The 17,712-nt window shown below is 36.6% G+C and overlaps 1 protein-coding gene across 2 annotated transcripts in view; it reads right to left on the bottom strand.

Moving 5' to 3' along the window:
- LOC123868765 (carbonic anhydrase 2-like) overlaps positions 1 to 7,463 on the bottom strand; it is a 41,038-nt gene extending 33,575 nt beyond the window's left edge. For both annotated transcript variants that reach the window (XR_006796711.1, XM_045911371.1), the window contains exon 1: positions 7,178 to 7,463. Coding sequence is in view for 1 of the 2 variants with exons in the window: in XM_045911371.1 (XP_045767327.1) it covers positions 7,178 to 7,217 (40 nt within the window). In the remaining variant the exon portion in view is untranslated. The remainder of the gene's footprint in view (positions 1 to 7,177) is intronic.
- Between the last annotated feature and the right edge of the window lie 10,249 nt (positions 7,464 to 17,712).

Genomic DNA, 17,712 nt, shown 5'->3' with positions numbered 1-17,712 from the left:
CCTTTTGGTTTTGCCGCAGTCGGGTAAAAAGAGTAATAGCTATGCAGATTATAAAACTATGATGATTATAAAGCTTGCATCCTGGAGTCAAACGTAGGGTATTTTTTTTCGGAAAATCAAAGAGTTTCTATATAATTTAAAATCGGTAGCAGGCATTTGAATAACTTTCTCAATTAAAATAACAGTTTCAAATTGTTCAACAGTTTTAAGCTATTCGTGTTAGATATAGGTATTATCTCGACATGAATATAAAATTAATGCTTCCGAATGTTAATTTTTCATTAATATAAACCAGTTTTTACAGCTCTTTCGGAAATCGTATTAATTGTGTTTATTATTTACTATTTTCGGAATTTCGTGAGGAAACCTGCAAGCCTGAGAGTTCTTTATAGTGTTCTCAAAGGTGCGTGGAAGTCTAATAAACCACACTGGGCTAGCGCGGTGGGATATGGCCTAAACTCTTCTTTTTTTATTCAGATACAAGCTATCCCTTGACTGGAATCTCACTGATGATGCAGTCTAAAATGGTAGCATTCTAACCTGGAAGGGGTATTGGAAGTTTCATTAAACCCATACCCTTTGGTTTCTACACGGCATCGTACCGGAACGCTAAAGCGCTTGGCGGCACGGCTTGTGCTTGTAGGGTGGAAACTAGCCACGGCCGAAGCCACCCACCAGGCCAGACAAGAGAAAATTTTGAAATTATAAAATTCCAAATATCCGGGACCTCTCACTAATTAGACCACAGCGCTCATCACTTTTGCAACAGCGACCACAGCGCCAGGGAGGTCATTTTCTCATTCTGAGAGGAAACTCGTAGACTGGCGAAAGGTTGAGATGATAAACAATGATTTTTGAATTAAAATTTTGCCACATATTTTTAGTAACTTATTATAATAATATACTTGTTATAAGATTTATTATTCTATTATAGTACATCCATGGATTTTGTATGATATCAAAAACGCAATCTCTCGTTGGCTCTATTTCTGTACCTACTGATGCCTGGCAAATAACCATAATTTATGTAATTATATATTTTTAATTATCATATTCTGATGGTTTAAATATAATAAATTCAAAAGTGCAAATTTTAAGAATTAATTTTAATATATTTTGTACTATAACTTACTTACTTAATAAAATCTTTCTTAAAAGTTATTAATTAGTTTTTATCATGTTTTTATGAGTATACCTACACCAAGAATTAATAATTGTAAAATTAGTTTTTTTTAGTGAACAGGAAAATCAACCGTCAAGCAGTTTTAAGCGTTTCGGTACGATGCCATTACTATTTAAGCCGTAGAGTTAATCTTTTTTACCTCTCGTTCTTAATAAAGTATTGTACAATATCTTTTCGTTTTTGTATCCAAGTCCGTAAAATTACGGATATAAAAAACTCGGACCGAACTCCGATATTGCTTACGCACTAATCCGACATCTTTGATGTATCTACGTCATATTATGTCCGATTTGAATCTTAGATAGGCACATCCGAGTTCTCACGGATGACGGAGAGAACTCGGATGACGGAAGTCGGAGCTAGTGCGTAAGCTACCATACAAATAGTTCTATGACTACTTCGGAACATATTTTCACGGATTCGGATCGGATGCAGTGCTCTGCAGTGAATTGCTCTAAGTATCACTTATTTCCAATGACTTTAGACGACTTTACACTGAAATAAATAAATATACTTATCATTGAAATATATAAATTACAAATCAAAAATATCATCTAAACTATTGTAGCGAGGCAAGGTGCCCAGGACGCTGGCTGCGTTACCTCGTCTCCGGCCACCACAGAAGCCACCTGGAGGTATAGTACGCGACAGGTCCAGATGGCAATCGGGGTATGAGGCGGGGGGACGCCCTGCACACCCGCACGTCACCCGCGCCAACCCGCACCGAGTCAGCGCAGGGGCTGTGCGGGGCGGCCCCCTGCCCGATTGCCATCTCACCCTGTCGCGTACATACGTGTGAGACAGCTACACACTTACATCCCGCACAAGGGCCTTTAACGCTTCTCATTCTGAGAAGAGACCTGTGGGCATGGTAACGATGATCTATACTTTAACGTTCCTTATTTCATTCCACTTGACTGCATAATCTGTTGCCACCATCAGGTAGTCAAGTGCGAGATATCAACTGTCAGTGATAAAAAATCTAGACTGGAATCTACTGAGGAAAGATTACAAAAATGATCTAATCAAAGCGATAAATTTTGATGAACATCCTGTATTGGTTATTTATTGTTGAGTTCTTCGTTCTTGTTTCTGGGTGGAATCCAAGGTATTTACGAGATCAAATTATCGAATAGATTGAGGAGATCAGCAAATTATGACTGCGAAATTTTACTAGAATAGTCTCTATTGATGTTAAAATATTTGGGGTTTCTCTACGTGATCCAATCAGAAATGAAGAGATCTGTAGGAGAACCATAGTAAGTAGTAACCGACATAGGCTTGCGAAGCTGTAGCAATGGGTAGCGCACATAGTTCGAAAAACCTAGACGTTTAGGGTCCCAAGGTTCTGGTTCGTATTTTAAAAAAGTGAAGACAATTTTGAACGTTTGTGTGTGTGACATGCATTCAAACTTATTATTAGACTAGAGGATGCCCGCGGCTTCGCCTGCGTGGATTTCGGTTTTATAAAATCCCATGGGAACTCTTTGATTTTCCTGGATGAAAAGTAGCCTATGTCCTTCCCCGGGATGTATCCCATGTCTGTACCAAATTTCATTCAAATCGGTTCAGCGGTTGGGTCGTGAAAACGTAGCAGAAAGACAGACAGACAGACAGACACACTTTCGCATTTATAATATTAGTATGGATTATATTGGCGCGCTGTTAACGCACCTTTGGGTAAAACGACACCTACGTGCATGCTCCAAAACATGGTGGTCTGCCACCAGTTTATAAAAGTAGGTCTAAAAAATCTTAAAATTACTCTTCAAAATTTATTTTATCCCAATTAGTATATTATAAAAGCAGGTCTAAAAAATCCTAAAATTATTCTTCAAAATTTATCTTATCCCAATTAGTATATTATAAAAGCAGGTCTAAAAAATCCTAAAATTATTCTTCAAAATTTATTTTATCCCAATTAGTCGTTATATATATCTATGTATTATGTACTTTAGATAAAATTCATAATATTTAATGAAAGCATCAAGTTTTAAGTACCCAGGTATTCATCCGATAAGTAGTGTAAACGCATGGATTTGTTAAAAAGCAATTTTGTGGCTGTATTGCAAATGTTTGGGCTTTGATAATAACTGTCGCTTTTTTGTGATGTAGTTAGTTACCTAATTTGTTAATTTATGTAATGAAAAATGTTTATATATTATCTACCTAGACGGCTTGTCCGGTTCCATGGTCATAATATTAATACGGATTACGAATAGATTATTATCTCACTAGTGACTTGGTAGAGACTTGTCTAGACTAGACTAAAGTTGCTTTCAAACTACGGAAATATAATATATAAATATTGCTCACCCTACTTTTAAGTGTCACTGTTCTTTACTAACCGCATACGCCAGCAATTTCCAACAGGTCTGTTTAATAGAAATTGCTGGACAGTTTCATATTGCTGACGGATAGGTTCTTAGGTGCAGACTAACATAAATTACTAGTAGGTTTTTTAGGTACAGGTGTTCAGATGTAGATTACTACTCGTTTTGTGCACATTATATTATACATTATACTTAATAATATAGAGTGAATTTATAAGGGCCTGATCAAATTCTACCAAAAAATATATCATTGAATTAAGAGGGGTCTCTCCGTCACTCGCTTCTACAAATGTAGTTCCAATTTCATTTGAATATTAAGCAACCAAAGTCCATGAAATTTTGCAGACATATTCTAGAAACTAATATCTGTGTCTATGGTGTCTTAGATTTTTTAAAAAAATATATAGTTTTAAAATTACAGGGGCTCAAAGATTTGCATGAAATTTTTTAAGACCGCGTAACTTTGAAACCGAATATTTTAACAGAAATCTGGAAAACCACAGGCATGGATATTAGTTTCTAGAATATGTCTGCAAAATTTCATGGACTTTGGTTGCTTAATATTCAAATGAAATTGGAACTACGATTGTATGAAGCGAGTGACGGAAAGAGCTCTGTTAAGAAGTACCTGTTATGCCCGTAAGTACTTCCTAATACCATCAAGAAACGTTGAGTTGATTGTACCTTTTAAAACGCTAAAAAGAATAAAATGAAATGCTATATTGAAGTTCATTTTCAACAAAAAGATAAGCAGGCACTGAAAGCGCCAGTGAATGAAGCGTGAAAGAATACAATGGAAACTGAAACTGGGTCTCTTTTTTCATTGAAATACGGGAACAACGGAAAATCGGACCTTTGGTGGTAGCGCCCTTTTATACACAGAAAATTATTGTACCTTCTGAGTTCTGAGCCCTTTTCAAAGATTTTTTTGGATATTTGTCAAGTCTTTTTAACCTACTTCAAAATAACCGGCCAAGTGCGAGTCAGACTCGCGCACCGAGGGTTCCGTACTCGAGTAATTTTTCCGACATTTTGCACGATGAATCAAACACCATTATGCATAAAAATAAATAAAAATCTGTTTTAGAATATACAGGTAAAGCCCTTTCATATGGTACACCACTTGGTATAGTTATCTTACTTTGAAAATTGAAACACATTTTAATTTTAAATTTAAATTATCTAAGAAAAATGAAAAAAAATATTTAAATGATGTAACCACAAATTCACGATTTTTGGGTTTATTCCTTCACTTGTGCTATAAGACCTACCTACCTGCCAAATTTCACGATTCTAGGTCAACGGGAAGTACCCTATAGGTTTTCTTGACAGACACGACGGATGGACGCACAGACAGACAGACAGACAAACAGAAAGACAGACAGACAAAGAGACAACAAAGTGATCCTATAAGGGTTCCGTTTTCCTTTTGAGGTACGGAACCCTAAAAAAGGAGGGGGTTCTTAATTCAACTATGTTTTTTTTTGTATGTTTTTTACGCGATTACCACCGATTACTCCGCCAAATATAAACCGATTTTGATAATTTTTTTTTTGTTTGCTAGGTCATTCTTCCGAAGTGGTCCCATTTTAGTTTGGTCAAGATCTGAGGCCAATAAGGTTCCAATGTGGAGTCACAAACAATATGAAGAGTAGACGGTTCGTGCGGCTAATTGGCAGCGGCTCCAAAAAATGTTAATATAGAACTACATTAACTCTTGTATACATAATTTATGTTCGGTAATAAATTAAATTATTTTTTACTTTTCAGTGTTTGTGGTAATTGAAGTCAGTTTTTTTTTTCAATTTTTTTAAGGTTTTTTTTTGGATATTCGTCACGTCTTTATTTAATTGATGAAAATTTTAATCTAAAATATCATCTACACCACTACAACGATGTAAGGTGCCCAGAAAGTTGAGTGCGTTACCTCGTTGTATGGTTATTGGTTATAATATGCTGACCGAGGTAACTGCCATAGTGCCAACTGCCAACCCTCCGGTCATCCGTGGACTCCGTGAGATGGGAGGAATGGTCCTTAAAAAATCGGTCAAGTGTGAGTTTCGTACTATCGCATAACCAAGTATCCTCAGTTAGTATTATAAATGCAAAAGTGCGTTTGTTTGTTGGTTATTTTGTCCTTCAATCACGTCGCAACAAAGCAACGAATCGACGTGATTTTTGCATTGGTATAGGTTAAAGACCCGTAGTTATAGTTTTAACCCGCGGGCATCAGAGTATCACGATGATTCTTGACTGTGTAAGGTTAAGATCTATAGAACGCACTTTGACTTTGCTCAGACTTAAGACACTGTTAAAACGAGACAGCGTTATACCGCTGGTATAAATCTGTCTCGTTTTAACTGAAACTTAAGTCTAAGCTCAAAATGCGGTCTATAGATTTCAACCTTAGCCTTGCACTAGACCGCGGGATTGTGAAACCAGCAGTGAACCTATTATTGTAGTATCAGTCCAGACCATCTATTCAACAAGTTCTTTTTAATCCGACCACAAAGAATTGAACTAATCCGACCAATATTGTTACCGTATGAGCACAATAATCTTGTGTACAGCAACAATTCACAAAAACCAAACTAAATAGGTGCTATGCGTTTCAAATAAGAATAATAAATTACTAGCTGATGCCCGCGACTTCGTTCGCGTGGATGTAGGTTTTTTAAAAATTCCCGTGGGAACTCTTTGATTTTCCGGAATAAAAAGTAGCCTATGTGCTAATCCAGGGTATAATCTATCTCCATTCTAAATTTCAGCCCAATCCGTCCAGTAGTTTTTGCGTGAAGGAGTAACAAACATACACACACACACACACACACACATACAAACTTTCTCCTTTATAATTTTAGTGTGATAAAGCGACTAAAAATATAGGTCGATTTCTAGAAATTAAGTGATTAAGTATCTACATACCTAAACCAAATCGATAGGTTACGGCAGGCTATGCCATTCGTCTCAAAAAGTTTTTAGTTACCTTTATCTACGGTATTTTACCGACATACTTTACAACTCAATTAAATTTAGGCAATTAGGTTTTTTTACTTTTAATGTAAAAATAACTATGAAACATGTTTCTTATCATATACAAATGGTATAAACTTGGCACTATGTACTTCTTCGGACACGGGGGTTTAGACGGCAAGAGACCGACATAGCCTCCGTGCCTCCCCGGGTGTGGTGGTATCCATGAGAATTCCCCCACGAAAAAAACTTGAACGTATACTTATAGCAAGTAATCGCAAAACAATTTATAAAACCCGGCCAAGTGCGAGTCAGGCTTGCACACCGAGGATTCCGTACTATTTTTTTTATTCACTATAGGTAAGCGCTTGACCACAATCACACCTGATGGAAAGTGATGATGTGGTCTAAGATGGGACGCGTTTACCTAGAAGGTGCCTATACCAATATTTTTAATTTTTTTAACATAAAAATATTTTTATCGCCTTGTGACGTCACTGATCGCCTTCCGTACAGCTCCGTATAGTAATTAATATACTTATTCAAAATAAATCAAAATGATAATTTTTATTTAATTATTCTCTTAAATAATGAATTTTAGACCCATAAACTATCGTTATACAAAACATTATATCATTTTATTAGTACAGTCCCGACCCTATTACTTATAGCTTATGATTGCACTTACCAGATATGGCGGCAAAGTAAATCACTGCAATCACCCACATATTTTCAAATTATTATATTATTCTTTATCTTAACCTTATAAATTATTTGTATAATAGTGTAATAAATATTGTTCTATATTAGTTGCATTTATTTGAACATAAGATTTTAAAATAATTTATGTGCGCGGTTGAAAATTCGAAAAACAACTGACGCGGGATGGTTGGTTTCGAAGTTTTTATACATATTTTTATTTTTTTAAATATATTTTGTAGTTCACACCTCGTACGAGGCAGATTCAATACTGCACCCGCAAGCCGCTCGTGTAGTTCCTGTGATAACTTGCTATCGATACACACGGCTATCAACAATGGAAAACAACGTTATGTCACAGTATAAGGAGATAGACAGTACTCCAACGCTTTGATCTGTGGTAAATAACGATAGCGACTCTGTTATGACTCTGCCATAATACAGGCCCTGAATTTATGGGAACCGTCTCGGGTCGCTGCCTTTGCTTTGTCTAGTAAGCGGCCATCTCCATGGGCGAGAATATCGCGACGAGTCCGTCCTACTATCGTCGGATAATCTCCACGGTACAACGATAATTAATTCCGTCAGCGTGTCGTCGCGATCCGCAACGCTACGCCACGAGACCGCAACTGGTTGCCGCGTAACGGGACCGCAACGCGTTAGGCCTATCAATTGTAGCGTAACGAAACACGGCGAAGCGCAACGTGTCCGCGACGTTATACTACGCGATAGTATTGCTCTGTGGAGACAGGCCCAATAGAGTTGAAAAGTAAAGTAGAGGTGAAAAGGTAGGGTTGAGAGTAAAGGTTGAAATCTATTTGAGTTTGCTTAGAATTTAGTTTCAGTTAAAACGAGACAGATTTGTGTCAGCAGTATAACACCATAACGTTTTAACAGTGTCTAAAGTCTGGCAAAAGTTAAAGTGTCCTCTATAGATCTCAGCCTAAGAATCGGATTTGTTGGCACATCGAGACTATCGCCGCGATACTCTCGCCCGTGGAGGTGGCGCCTAGGCTACACGCACTAATTGTTATTCGTTATCCGCTAAGCCTGTGTGTCCACGAATGTTTCGCGCAGGTCACCTAATTTCCTAATAAAAATCAGTCAGGGAAGCTGAGTAGGTAGGTACACAGTTACCTATGCCCAGATGCAATTTGTTTAAATTGACCTGTCAACGTACTAGAACTAAAGCATAGTTTACACGGAGCCAACACTGGCTGCCAATAAGACTGGCAGCCAGTGCTGGCTCGGTATTGGCCTTGTGTAAACAGTTTTTCAAGCCAAGCCAGCGCTGGCTGCCAACGCTGGCGAGAATAGAGCGACCGTCTATTTTTCTAGCCAGTGACCTCCGCCCGCATACCCTTCGACCCCCGCGCCAGCGTTGCGGACCCGTGTAGACGAGTCTCGCCAGTCACTGGCGAACGTCCGTACGGTGTGTGTTCTTTGTTGTTTTTCCAAACGTGTGCACACCAGAAGAAAAATCCGTGAATGATTGGCCGCGTCTAAACAACAAGGGCCAGGCCAACGCAGGCTTGTCTGCAGACTGGCGCCAGCATTACTGGCTTCGTGTAAACTCTACTTAAAATTACGCCCATTGAGATTTGATACGATGAAGATAGTTTATTGTAGACTAGCTGATACCCGCGACTTCGTTCGTGTGGATGTAGGTTTTTTAAAATTCCCGTGGGAACTCTTTGATTTTCCGGGATAAAAAGTAACCTATGTGCTAATCCAGGGTATAATCTATCTCCATTCTAAATTTCAGTCAAATCCATTCAGTAGTTATTGCGTGAAAGAGTAACAAACATACACACACACATACAAACTTTCGCCTTTATAATATTAGTGTGATTACAAGCGTAAATTAAAAATTTATAACACCCCCGACAAGTGGAAGTTACAGTAACTAGAAAAGAGCTGATAACTTTCAAACGGCTGAACCAATTTTCTTTAATTATAGCTAAGAACACTCTCGATCAAGCCACCTTTCAAACGAAAAAAAAAATTAAATTAAAATCGGTTCATTAGTTTAGGAGCTACGATGCCACAAACAGATACACAGATACACACGTCAAACTTATAACACCCCTCTTTTTGGGTCGGGGGTTAAAAATTAATGTAAGTAATATCTAATCACCATGCACCGGTTCGGAATATGCAAGGCAAAGCTTGAAAGTCATCTATGATTAGAAAGTGGAAAGCTTACACTCAGTGCATGCAGCATGCTGGATTATGCTCTATTGGCCTGACTCTAATAACCCCTTATTACAGACAGAGGTGCCATTGAAATACTTTCAAAATCCTCTAAACAACAAGTGTTAGCTGTGACAATTATACTTTCCTACGTAATAGAAAATATTCGGAAAGATTTTTCTCTAGCGAGCTCCCAATACATTTTTAATTTTAAAAGAAGGTTAAGTCTTCGTAGGCATAGTCTATCTCCATTCGAAAGAGTTAAACCCGTTCAGTAGTTTTTCCCCCATTTCCTAGGTCGTTTTCATTTCTCTATTATAGTTGGCTTTTATAAAATAACGATAAATATTTTATTATTATAGTCTACTTGAATATGAACTTGAAAATTGCATCAGTTTTCATGATTTTTCCGGTCGCGATCAGCGAATCAATATTTTGTTTACATAATATCTGTAAACGTTATCAAGACTACCTTATCAATCCCTTCCAAGTTTATACAAATATCCGACATAATATCACCTCACATCTCGGACAAGATAATCTGATTGTATCTAGACACGCTTGAGATGAAGCTTCTATAAAAATCCTAGGCTGATCAGGAAGATAACTTCTGTATTTCTAAGTCGTGAAAAATGATGGTCGCGACTTCGTCCGCGTGGATTTGGGTTTTTTGAAAATCCCGTTGGAACTCTTTCATTTTCCGGAATAAAAAGTAGCCTATGACTTTCCCCGGGATGTAAGTCAACTCTGTACCAAACATCAAAATCGGTTAAACTGTTGGGCCGTGAAAAGTTAGCAGACAGACAGACAGACGGACGGACAGACAGACAGGCAGATACATTTTCGCATTTATAATATTAGTATGGACAAAAACTGGTCAAGTGGGAGTTGGAATCGCATACGAAGGGTTAAGTACCATCGCAAAAAAAATAACAAACTGGACCTTATAACCAGACCTCCGTTTGTCTGTCAGTGGGCTGTATCTTGTGAACCGTGGTAGAGAGTTGAAATTTTCACAGAGTGTGTATTTCTATTGCCACTATAACTATTAATAAAAACTATTAATACAAAATGGCTGCCAAAAATATTAAAAAATAAAAAAGTGTTAAATTATTGTACTACGGTACGGAGTTTGTGCAAGACCGACTCGCACTTCACTGACTTTAATCAAATAAATAAATAATATTTAATATTTATATTTGTTTATATTTAGCTCAACAAAATGACAATAAAAAAATAAAAATAAAACTACAATAATTTTATTCATGTCGATAATTAAATAATAAGATATGGTAATTGATTTTTCTGAAAATACACGAGGGGGTAAACCATTTTTTCGACTCTTACTTTTCATCTTCAGAAGACACCTATTCTGAAAAATCTTTTTCATAATTTAGAATAGAATAGAATAGAATAAAATTTATATAATTTGGTGATGTAGCGTCAGATAGGTTAGCCTGCTTCCATCTTAGACTGTATTATCACTTACTGCCAGGTGAGATCACAGTCAAGTGTGTCAGGTAGTTACTACGTAACTTGTCAGCGAATAAAAAGAAAAATTTAATAAGGCTTCTTCAGAAGAAATAATGGCGCCAATGATAAGAAAAAAAGATTTTTCCCGAAGAAGTAGTCTTCTTATCTTAGTACAGCTCTTGGCGCGTGTCAGATTACGTCTATCACGAGATATGTTTTGTCAATGCTAACTAAACATACATGATATACAAAAAATCCCCAACCAACGACCTTTATAATATCTACTACGCCCTAGGTCACTCGGAACAAAAATCGTGTCCTATAAAGCTGTCAAAATTAGTATGACACTTATACATAATATAGTCATTACTGCCCATATCGTCGTCTTAGAGTGAAAACCTCGGGAATGCATTTTTGCTCAAATTTATTTTATTGCGTTTCTAGGAAGAAAACCTCGCAACGCACATCCTGATCTGACTAATTTGTTCATTCGATACTCGTAACGCCATCTATGACATTAAATGAGAAACTCGTAAATACTCGCTTCTGTTAGTTACAGCACGCAGTTTTTTCATCCTCCTGAAAAGTTACTTCTTTTACACTTACGAGGTTTTCACTCTAAGCCGTCGATATTATAATTGTGAAAGTGTGTTTTTTTAATGAAAAATAGTGAGCAAACTAGCAGGCGGGTCACCTGATGTTAAGTGATTACCGCCGCCCATTGAACATTTGCAGCAGTTGATGTGTTGGTTAGTCTTTCAATCACGTTGCAACGGAGCTACGGATTGACGTATTTTTTTGCGTGGGTATACATAAATACCTGGAAAACTTTTTGGAGTTATGTGCGTTTTAATAAACAATTAAATAACATTTGTTGTAACGGTGAAGGAAAACACTGTGAGGAAACCTACATACCTGAGAATTTTCCATGATGTTTTCAAAGGTATTATGTTCTTATTAGGTAAGGTTTGCCAATACGCACTTGACCAGCGTGATGGAATATCTTATGGGGCCTAAACCCTTCTCATTCTGAGAGGAAACCTGTCCTGAACTCAATATAGATGATAATGATTAATATAATGATAGCCTTACAGTTAAAAAAAAATAGGTTCAGCCGTTTTGGCTGTAAGTTCATAAAATTGAACTTTTTAAAGACCACTATTATTTTGTAAGTGCCCAATTTTGTCTTTTTTTTATTACAGCAAAATGTCAATTATATAGTTATTTATTGTTAGCGTTCGAATTGGGTTCCATAAGCGTTCTTATATTGTTGCAGTATTCGTCTGTAAAAGTTTTACGAAAGCCTTTTTTAGGTACTCTAGAAATTGAGACTTGACACTGAATTGATTGAGCGAAGCGAAAATTGTACGTCTATGGAATTGATGATGAACGATGATGATGTGTATTAGACGTCACGAGGACTGTGTGTTTCAAGCTTCAAATGTGTCGTATTTCATAAGTAACGCGAGCCGTACAATAACCTCGATTAGGTAATTGCAGTTTAACTTGTCTATTCCTAGAGAAAGAGGAAATAATAAACGTAAGCGCTTTGTTATTAGACACCGTGTAATAAGTGATATCGGCCCTTCACGAGGAAGTGCCAATTAATAGACCCACGAGGGCTGCCTAACTAAGGCGAGAGATAAATCGCTAAAGGAGGTCTAGACGAGAGTGCATGTATTTTGGGATCCACTAAAAGGGATAGCGTACATCATGGAAACTCATTAATAATTGTAATGTGTCATTTTATGGCAATGTTAGGAAATTGGTGAAAAAAAAATTTGCGCTCAGTTTGCCACTTGCGCAATTTCTTTTTTGTTATTTGTATCAAAAGGTACTAGGAAAGTAATAGTAAAAAGGAAAATAGTAAGAAGTGGACAGGGAAGCAGTGTGAGAAATAAAGAATAGGTAAGTACAGCATAACTTTTAACATAACTATTTAATTTTAAATAATTGTGTGCCTTATGTTGGCGGCACTACGGTGGTGTACAGATTAACTCAACCGAGTTTATGTTGACACCAAAATTTCTAAAACCTTGTAATTATGCTTTATAAACAAATAAATCCATACTTATATTATAAATGCGAAAGTGTGTCGATCTGTCTGTCTGCTACCTTTTCACGGCCCAACAGTTGAACCGAAATTTTTGAGAATTTTTACAAAAACTTCTTTTAATTTGTACTTTCTCTTTTTGCGCAAAAAAAATGTCATTTGGCAGCCCTAGCCCCACATGCCCTTCAAATATGCACATAGTAAGAGACAGCGGAGCTAGATCACTTCCTTGCTGTGTCCGGCCCTTACTACACGATCTATGAATAATTTATTACTAACGTTATTATGTTATTTTCTGTCACTTATAAATAGATTTATGATTTGAAAATGTCTTGTTAGTCCAGACTCTTGATGCTAATTAGGCTACGGATCCTTAGAGTTCCAGACTCGAACATTGAATCTCAGCTCGCGGTCGGGTCAAACTGAAACTCAAATGCTGAGGTCTGCTTGAGGTCTTTTGACTTTAACGCTCAAGTATTAGAGGCGCCGGGATAAGCTAACCTGTAGGCATAGATAATACACTAACAGTAAGTATAACTAGTAATGGCATAGTATAAAAGTTTTTTATTTCTTCTTTCAAATCATATATTTAAAGTAGGCACTATTGTACTCCTTTTGGTGGTCAGAATTGTTTTTGTAAGATGATATAGTGGTGATAATTAATTACGTAAACTTAAACTAAAGCTGTGAAGATTCCAAACGCGCCCAGGTCTGAGAAGTGCCCACAACAAACTCAGCCGGGTCAGACTTAATATTATGTCCAGTGGTGGGCGTTTATCGGCTAATCACCATCGCATTGGGATCCGTGCCGTCGCGTCATCGGTGCGTGCGAGGCTGCCGTGGACGTCATCCAGCAGGAGTTGGCATTTGACACGTTTTCCTCACGTGTCCTGTGTTTCAGGCTAAATAAGTAGATATCAATCAGAAAGTTTACGTAGGTATAGGTCATAAACGGAGTATAAATAAAAACCATAAAGTTATATCTTGCCGTCAATTAGTGAAAATTCAATTGCTTACCAATAAAACATGACTGATAGCACGTGGATAACTGGTCACTGGAAATCTAAATTTAGTTACATTTTGTTTTTCTTTTTGTAGGTAGGTATGATAAAATAAAAACCAGCCAAGTGTGAGTCAGACTCGCGCACCAAGGGTTCTGTACTCGGGTATTTTTTTCCGACATTTTTCACGATAAATCAGAAACTGTTATACATGTTTTTTTAAGTAAGTTAAGGAAAAATAGATTATTATAGGTACTCAGGTGGTAATAGTCTTGTTTGGCTCTCTATAAGTATGTTAAAAAGCTTGTCCTTGTGAAATCTATAACAATATCATTGTCATATTTTACAAGTAGGCATATACATATCAGCGTATAACATTATCTAGTATCAATCATATTATTATTTATCTTAATGTTTATTGAGCTAGGTGGATAGGTGATATATGACGTCATTTCGACACCTTCAAGGAAAAACATCGTATGTCATTTTTCGTAACTTTACAGGAGAGCTTGTCAAAGATCTAAAAAATATTATTAATTTCTGCTAAGCCTTATCGCCATCCAACTTTCAAAATGCTTGTCAGTATGGTAAAATCTACACTTTCATATAGTTTAAATATTATTTATGAAAGTATAAAGTGTAATTTTTTTTATATTTTCTTCGAAATAGTATTAGAAATTATGTCACGCATTGACAGACACGAATACATACAACTCGCATAATTACCTACCAGTAAAGAAATTTTCAGCTTTTATAAAATAACGAAGGTCTGGCCCTCGCTGGCTCTTAGCCCATTAATCTTATCAAGGAAACAGAATAGCCAGACTACAACCTGAAGTAGGTACCTATCATGCACTTATATTATTTTATCGAAAGGAAATAGCTCAATAAATTGAATGACAGTGGTAAATTATAAATTAGGTATAAGTACCAAAATAATATTAATATAATATACCTATTGATCGCGACTGATTGTAATACTTAATTTTACTTATCATGTGCATCTGTTGCACACGTGTTAGCATTGATAATATACAAATAAATACTTTTTAATTTTTTTATAATTTTCATGGTGGCAATTTTGAAATGTTTATTTTCAGTTGTATAGCGGCAATACACATTCTGTTAACTATTATAATATGAAATAATAAGTACATTTCAACTCTATACCTTTTACGGTTCGCGAATTTACAGCCCCCTAACAGACAGACAGACAGACGGATAGACGGACGGTTGGACGGACGGACGGATGGACGTAAGGACAGCGAAGGCTTAATAATAGGGTCCTCTTGGCACCCTTCGTGTACGGAACTCTAAAGATGCAACAATACAATTTTGATCATTTAATATAACATACCTAGTATAGTCACTTAGTAAGTAGGTACCTAATTATAGCAGATCTCGCTGAATTTTAAAAGCAATCTCGGACCAGCAGTGCATTTTTATATTTACGAGTATGATCTATATTCTATCGGGTATTTACCTAAGTTTAAAAATAATTTATAATCAACAGAGGTAGTGAATTTTTATAATTGCAATAATCTTGATTATTATCAAAAGATAAAAGATAAAACCAATTTGAAGTGATGACAGACAATGAAGATTTTTTTTAAATAATAATTTTCAATCCGATGATGAACTGGTTATTTCTAGTGTAGATAAATAGGTACCTACGTAACGTTTGAGCTGCTTTGTCAAATATGTATTTTTTTCTTTCCTTTTATTAGGGTTCTGTAATTCTCCTTGTTTTGTTACGGAACCCTAAACAAAGGTGCAGACCTTTACGTTGCCTCGCAGTCTGACGGTAAAATGTTGTGTGTTAGGTAAGACCTACCTAGATTTTTCTCAGCTAGGTATATTGTGTAGAATAGATTATAATTGGTCCAAGTATAGATAAAGTTTTTTTTGATACAAGTAAGCCCTTGACTACAATCTCACCTGATGGTAAGTGATGATGCAGTTGAAGATGGAAGCGGACTAACTTGGAAGGGGTAATGGCAGTTTCAATAAACGCATATTTACCCCTGATCGGTTTCCACACGGCATCGTACCGGAACGCTAAATCGCTTGGCGGCACGGCTTTGCCGGTAGGGTGGTAACTAGCCACGGCCGAAGCCTCTCACCAGAGCAAAAGTCGTTAATAAAACGTGGAACGCAGAACTCTGAACTCTCTAGACTACTTGGCTGTGTCGGCAGTCGGCACCTCAATACAAAATCTAAATCTTACAATGAGTCAGTTATTGGATATTTTATCTATTTCCGTTTATATATCCATAATAGTACAGACTATTAGCTTTTCATTTTTATTGCTATTAATAAGTGAATGATAACTGATAAGTTAGTCTAAGTACCTATACGTAAACGGATTGCCTAAAAAGTAAGCTTGATTTGAAGATACTGGAATTTGTTTTATATCTGAATATGCTAGATGATGCTTCGTCCGTAGGGTTCCGTACCTCAAAAGGAAAAAAAAGGAACCCTTATAGGACCACTTTGTTGTCTGTCTGTCTGTCTGTCCGTCCGTTCGTCCGTTCGTCGTGTCTGTCAAGAAAACCTATAGGGTACTTTCCGTTGACCTAGAATCGTGAAATTTGGCAGGTAGGTAGGTCTTATAGCACAAGTAAATGAATATGTCTGAAACCATGAATTTGATGTTACATCACAGAAGAAATAATTAAAATGTGTTTTAATTTTCAGAGTAAGAAAACTATACCAAGTCCTTTCATATGAGACCCATATGAAAGGGCTTTACTTGTACATTCTAAAACAGATTTTTATTTATTTTTAAGCATTTAGATTAGTTTTAGATTTATCGTGCAAAATGTCGGAAAAATACCCGAGTACGGAACCCTCGGTGCGCGAGTCTGACTCGCACTTGGTTTTTTTAAATAATCCGTGGGAACTCATTGACTTTCCGGGATGAAAAGCAGCCTATGTTCGTCCCCCAGATGCAAGCTATTTCTGTACCACAAAATCGGTTAAACTTATGGACATTTGTTACCTTTCAAAAGAAAATAGCAAAATAGATTTTTCAGCGCCGGAAAATATTATTCGAGCGTATGAAATAGAAAATGTCACTACGATATGAGCAGGCGCAATCAATGTCTCTCTCTCTGTCTTTCTCTACGTCGTATTCCTTCTCTTGTGATCTGATCTTACGTACAAGTATAATTGTTACTATTTCTAAAACACCGGCTAAGTGCGACTCAAACTCGCGCACCGAGGGTTCCGTACTCGGGAGGCATTTCGCACGATTATTATGCATAAAAATAAATAAAAATCTGTTTTACAATGTACCTACAGGTAAAGCCCTTTCACTATTGTGATACCCCACTTATTATAATTAGTTATCTTACTTTGAAAATTGAAACACATTTTAATTTTTTTTTGCTAAGTAACCAAAACACTCGCCCCGGCTGCGCACGGTGTAGCTTATTACAATTTTAGCAGGGATCTCCAATTTTTATTGAAAATAAAATAGAGCCGATGTGTAGCTTTCTGCTGGTGATAGAATTTTCAAAATTATTTCAGTAGTTCCAGACATTACTTCCTAAAAACAAACTTAGAAACTTGACTTCTTTATAATATTATAGTAATTATATATGTAATCTTATATGTAGATTGGTATTCAAATGAGAGTCAAACTACCTACGCGGTGCGCACTTTCAGTTTGGTGCGCACTACGAATATAGGTAGGTAGGTAGGTACACTCCTCTTAAAAGATTTGTAGCTGTCAATCTAAAACCTACCGTCTTTATTCAGTAGTAAAGTATGCACATCTGTCTGTTTGTTTTTGGTATAATA

Source organism: Maniola jurtina, chromosome 10, assembly GCF_905333055.1.
Source record: "Maniola jurtina chromosome 10, ilManJurt1.1, whole genome shotgun sequence".
In the NCBI taxonomy this organism is placed as follows: domain Eukaryota; kingdom Metazoa; phylum Arthropoda; class Insecta; order Lepidoptera; family Nymphalidae; genus Maniola; species Maniola jurtina.
Note: the sequence above shows the minus strand (reverse complement) of the source record. Positions and strands in the feature narration are given on the sequence as shown.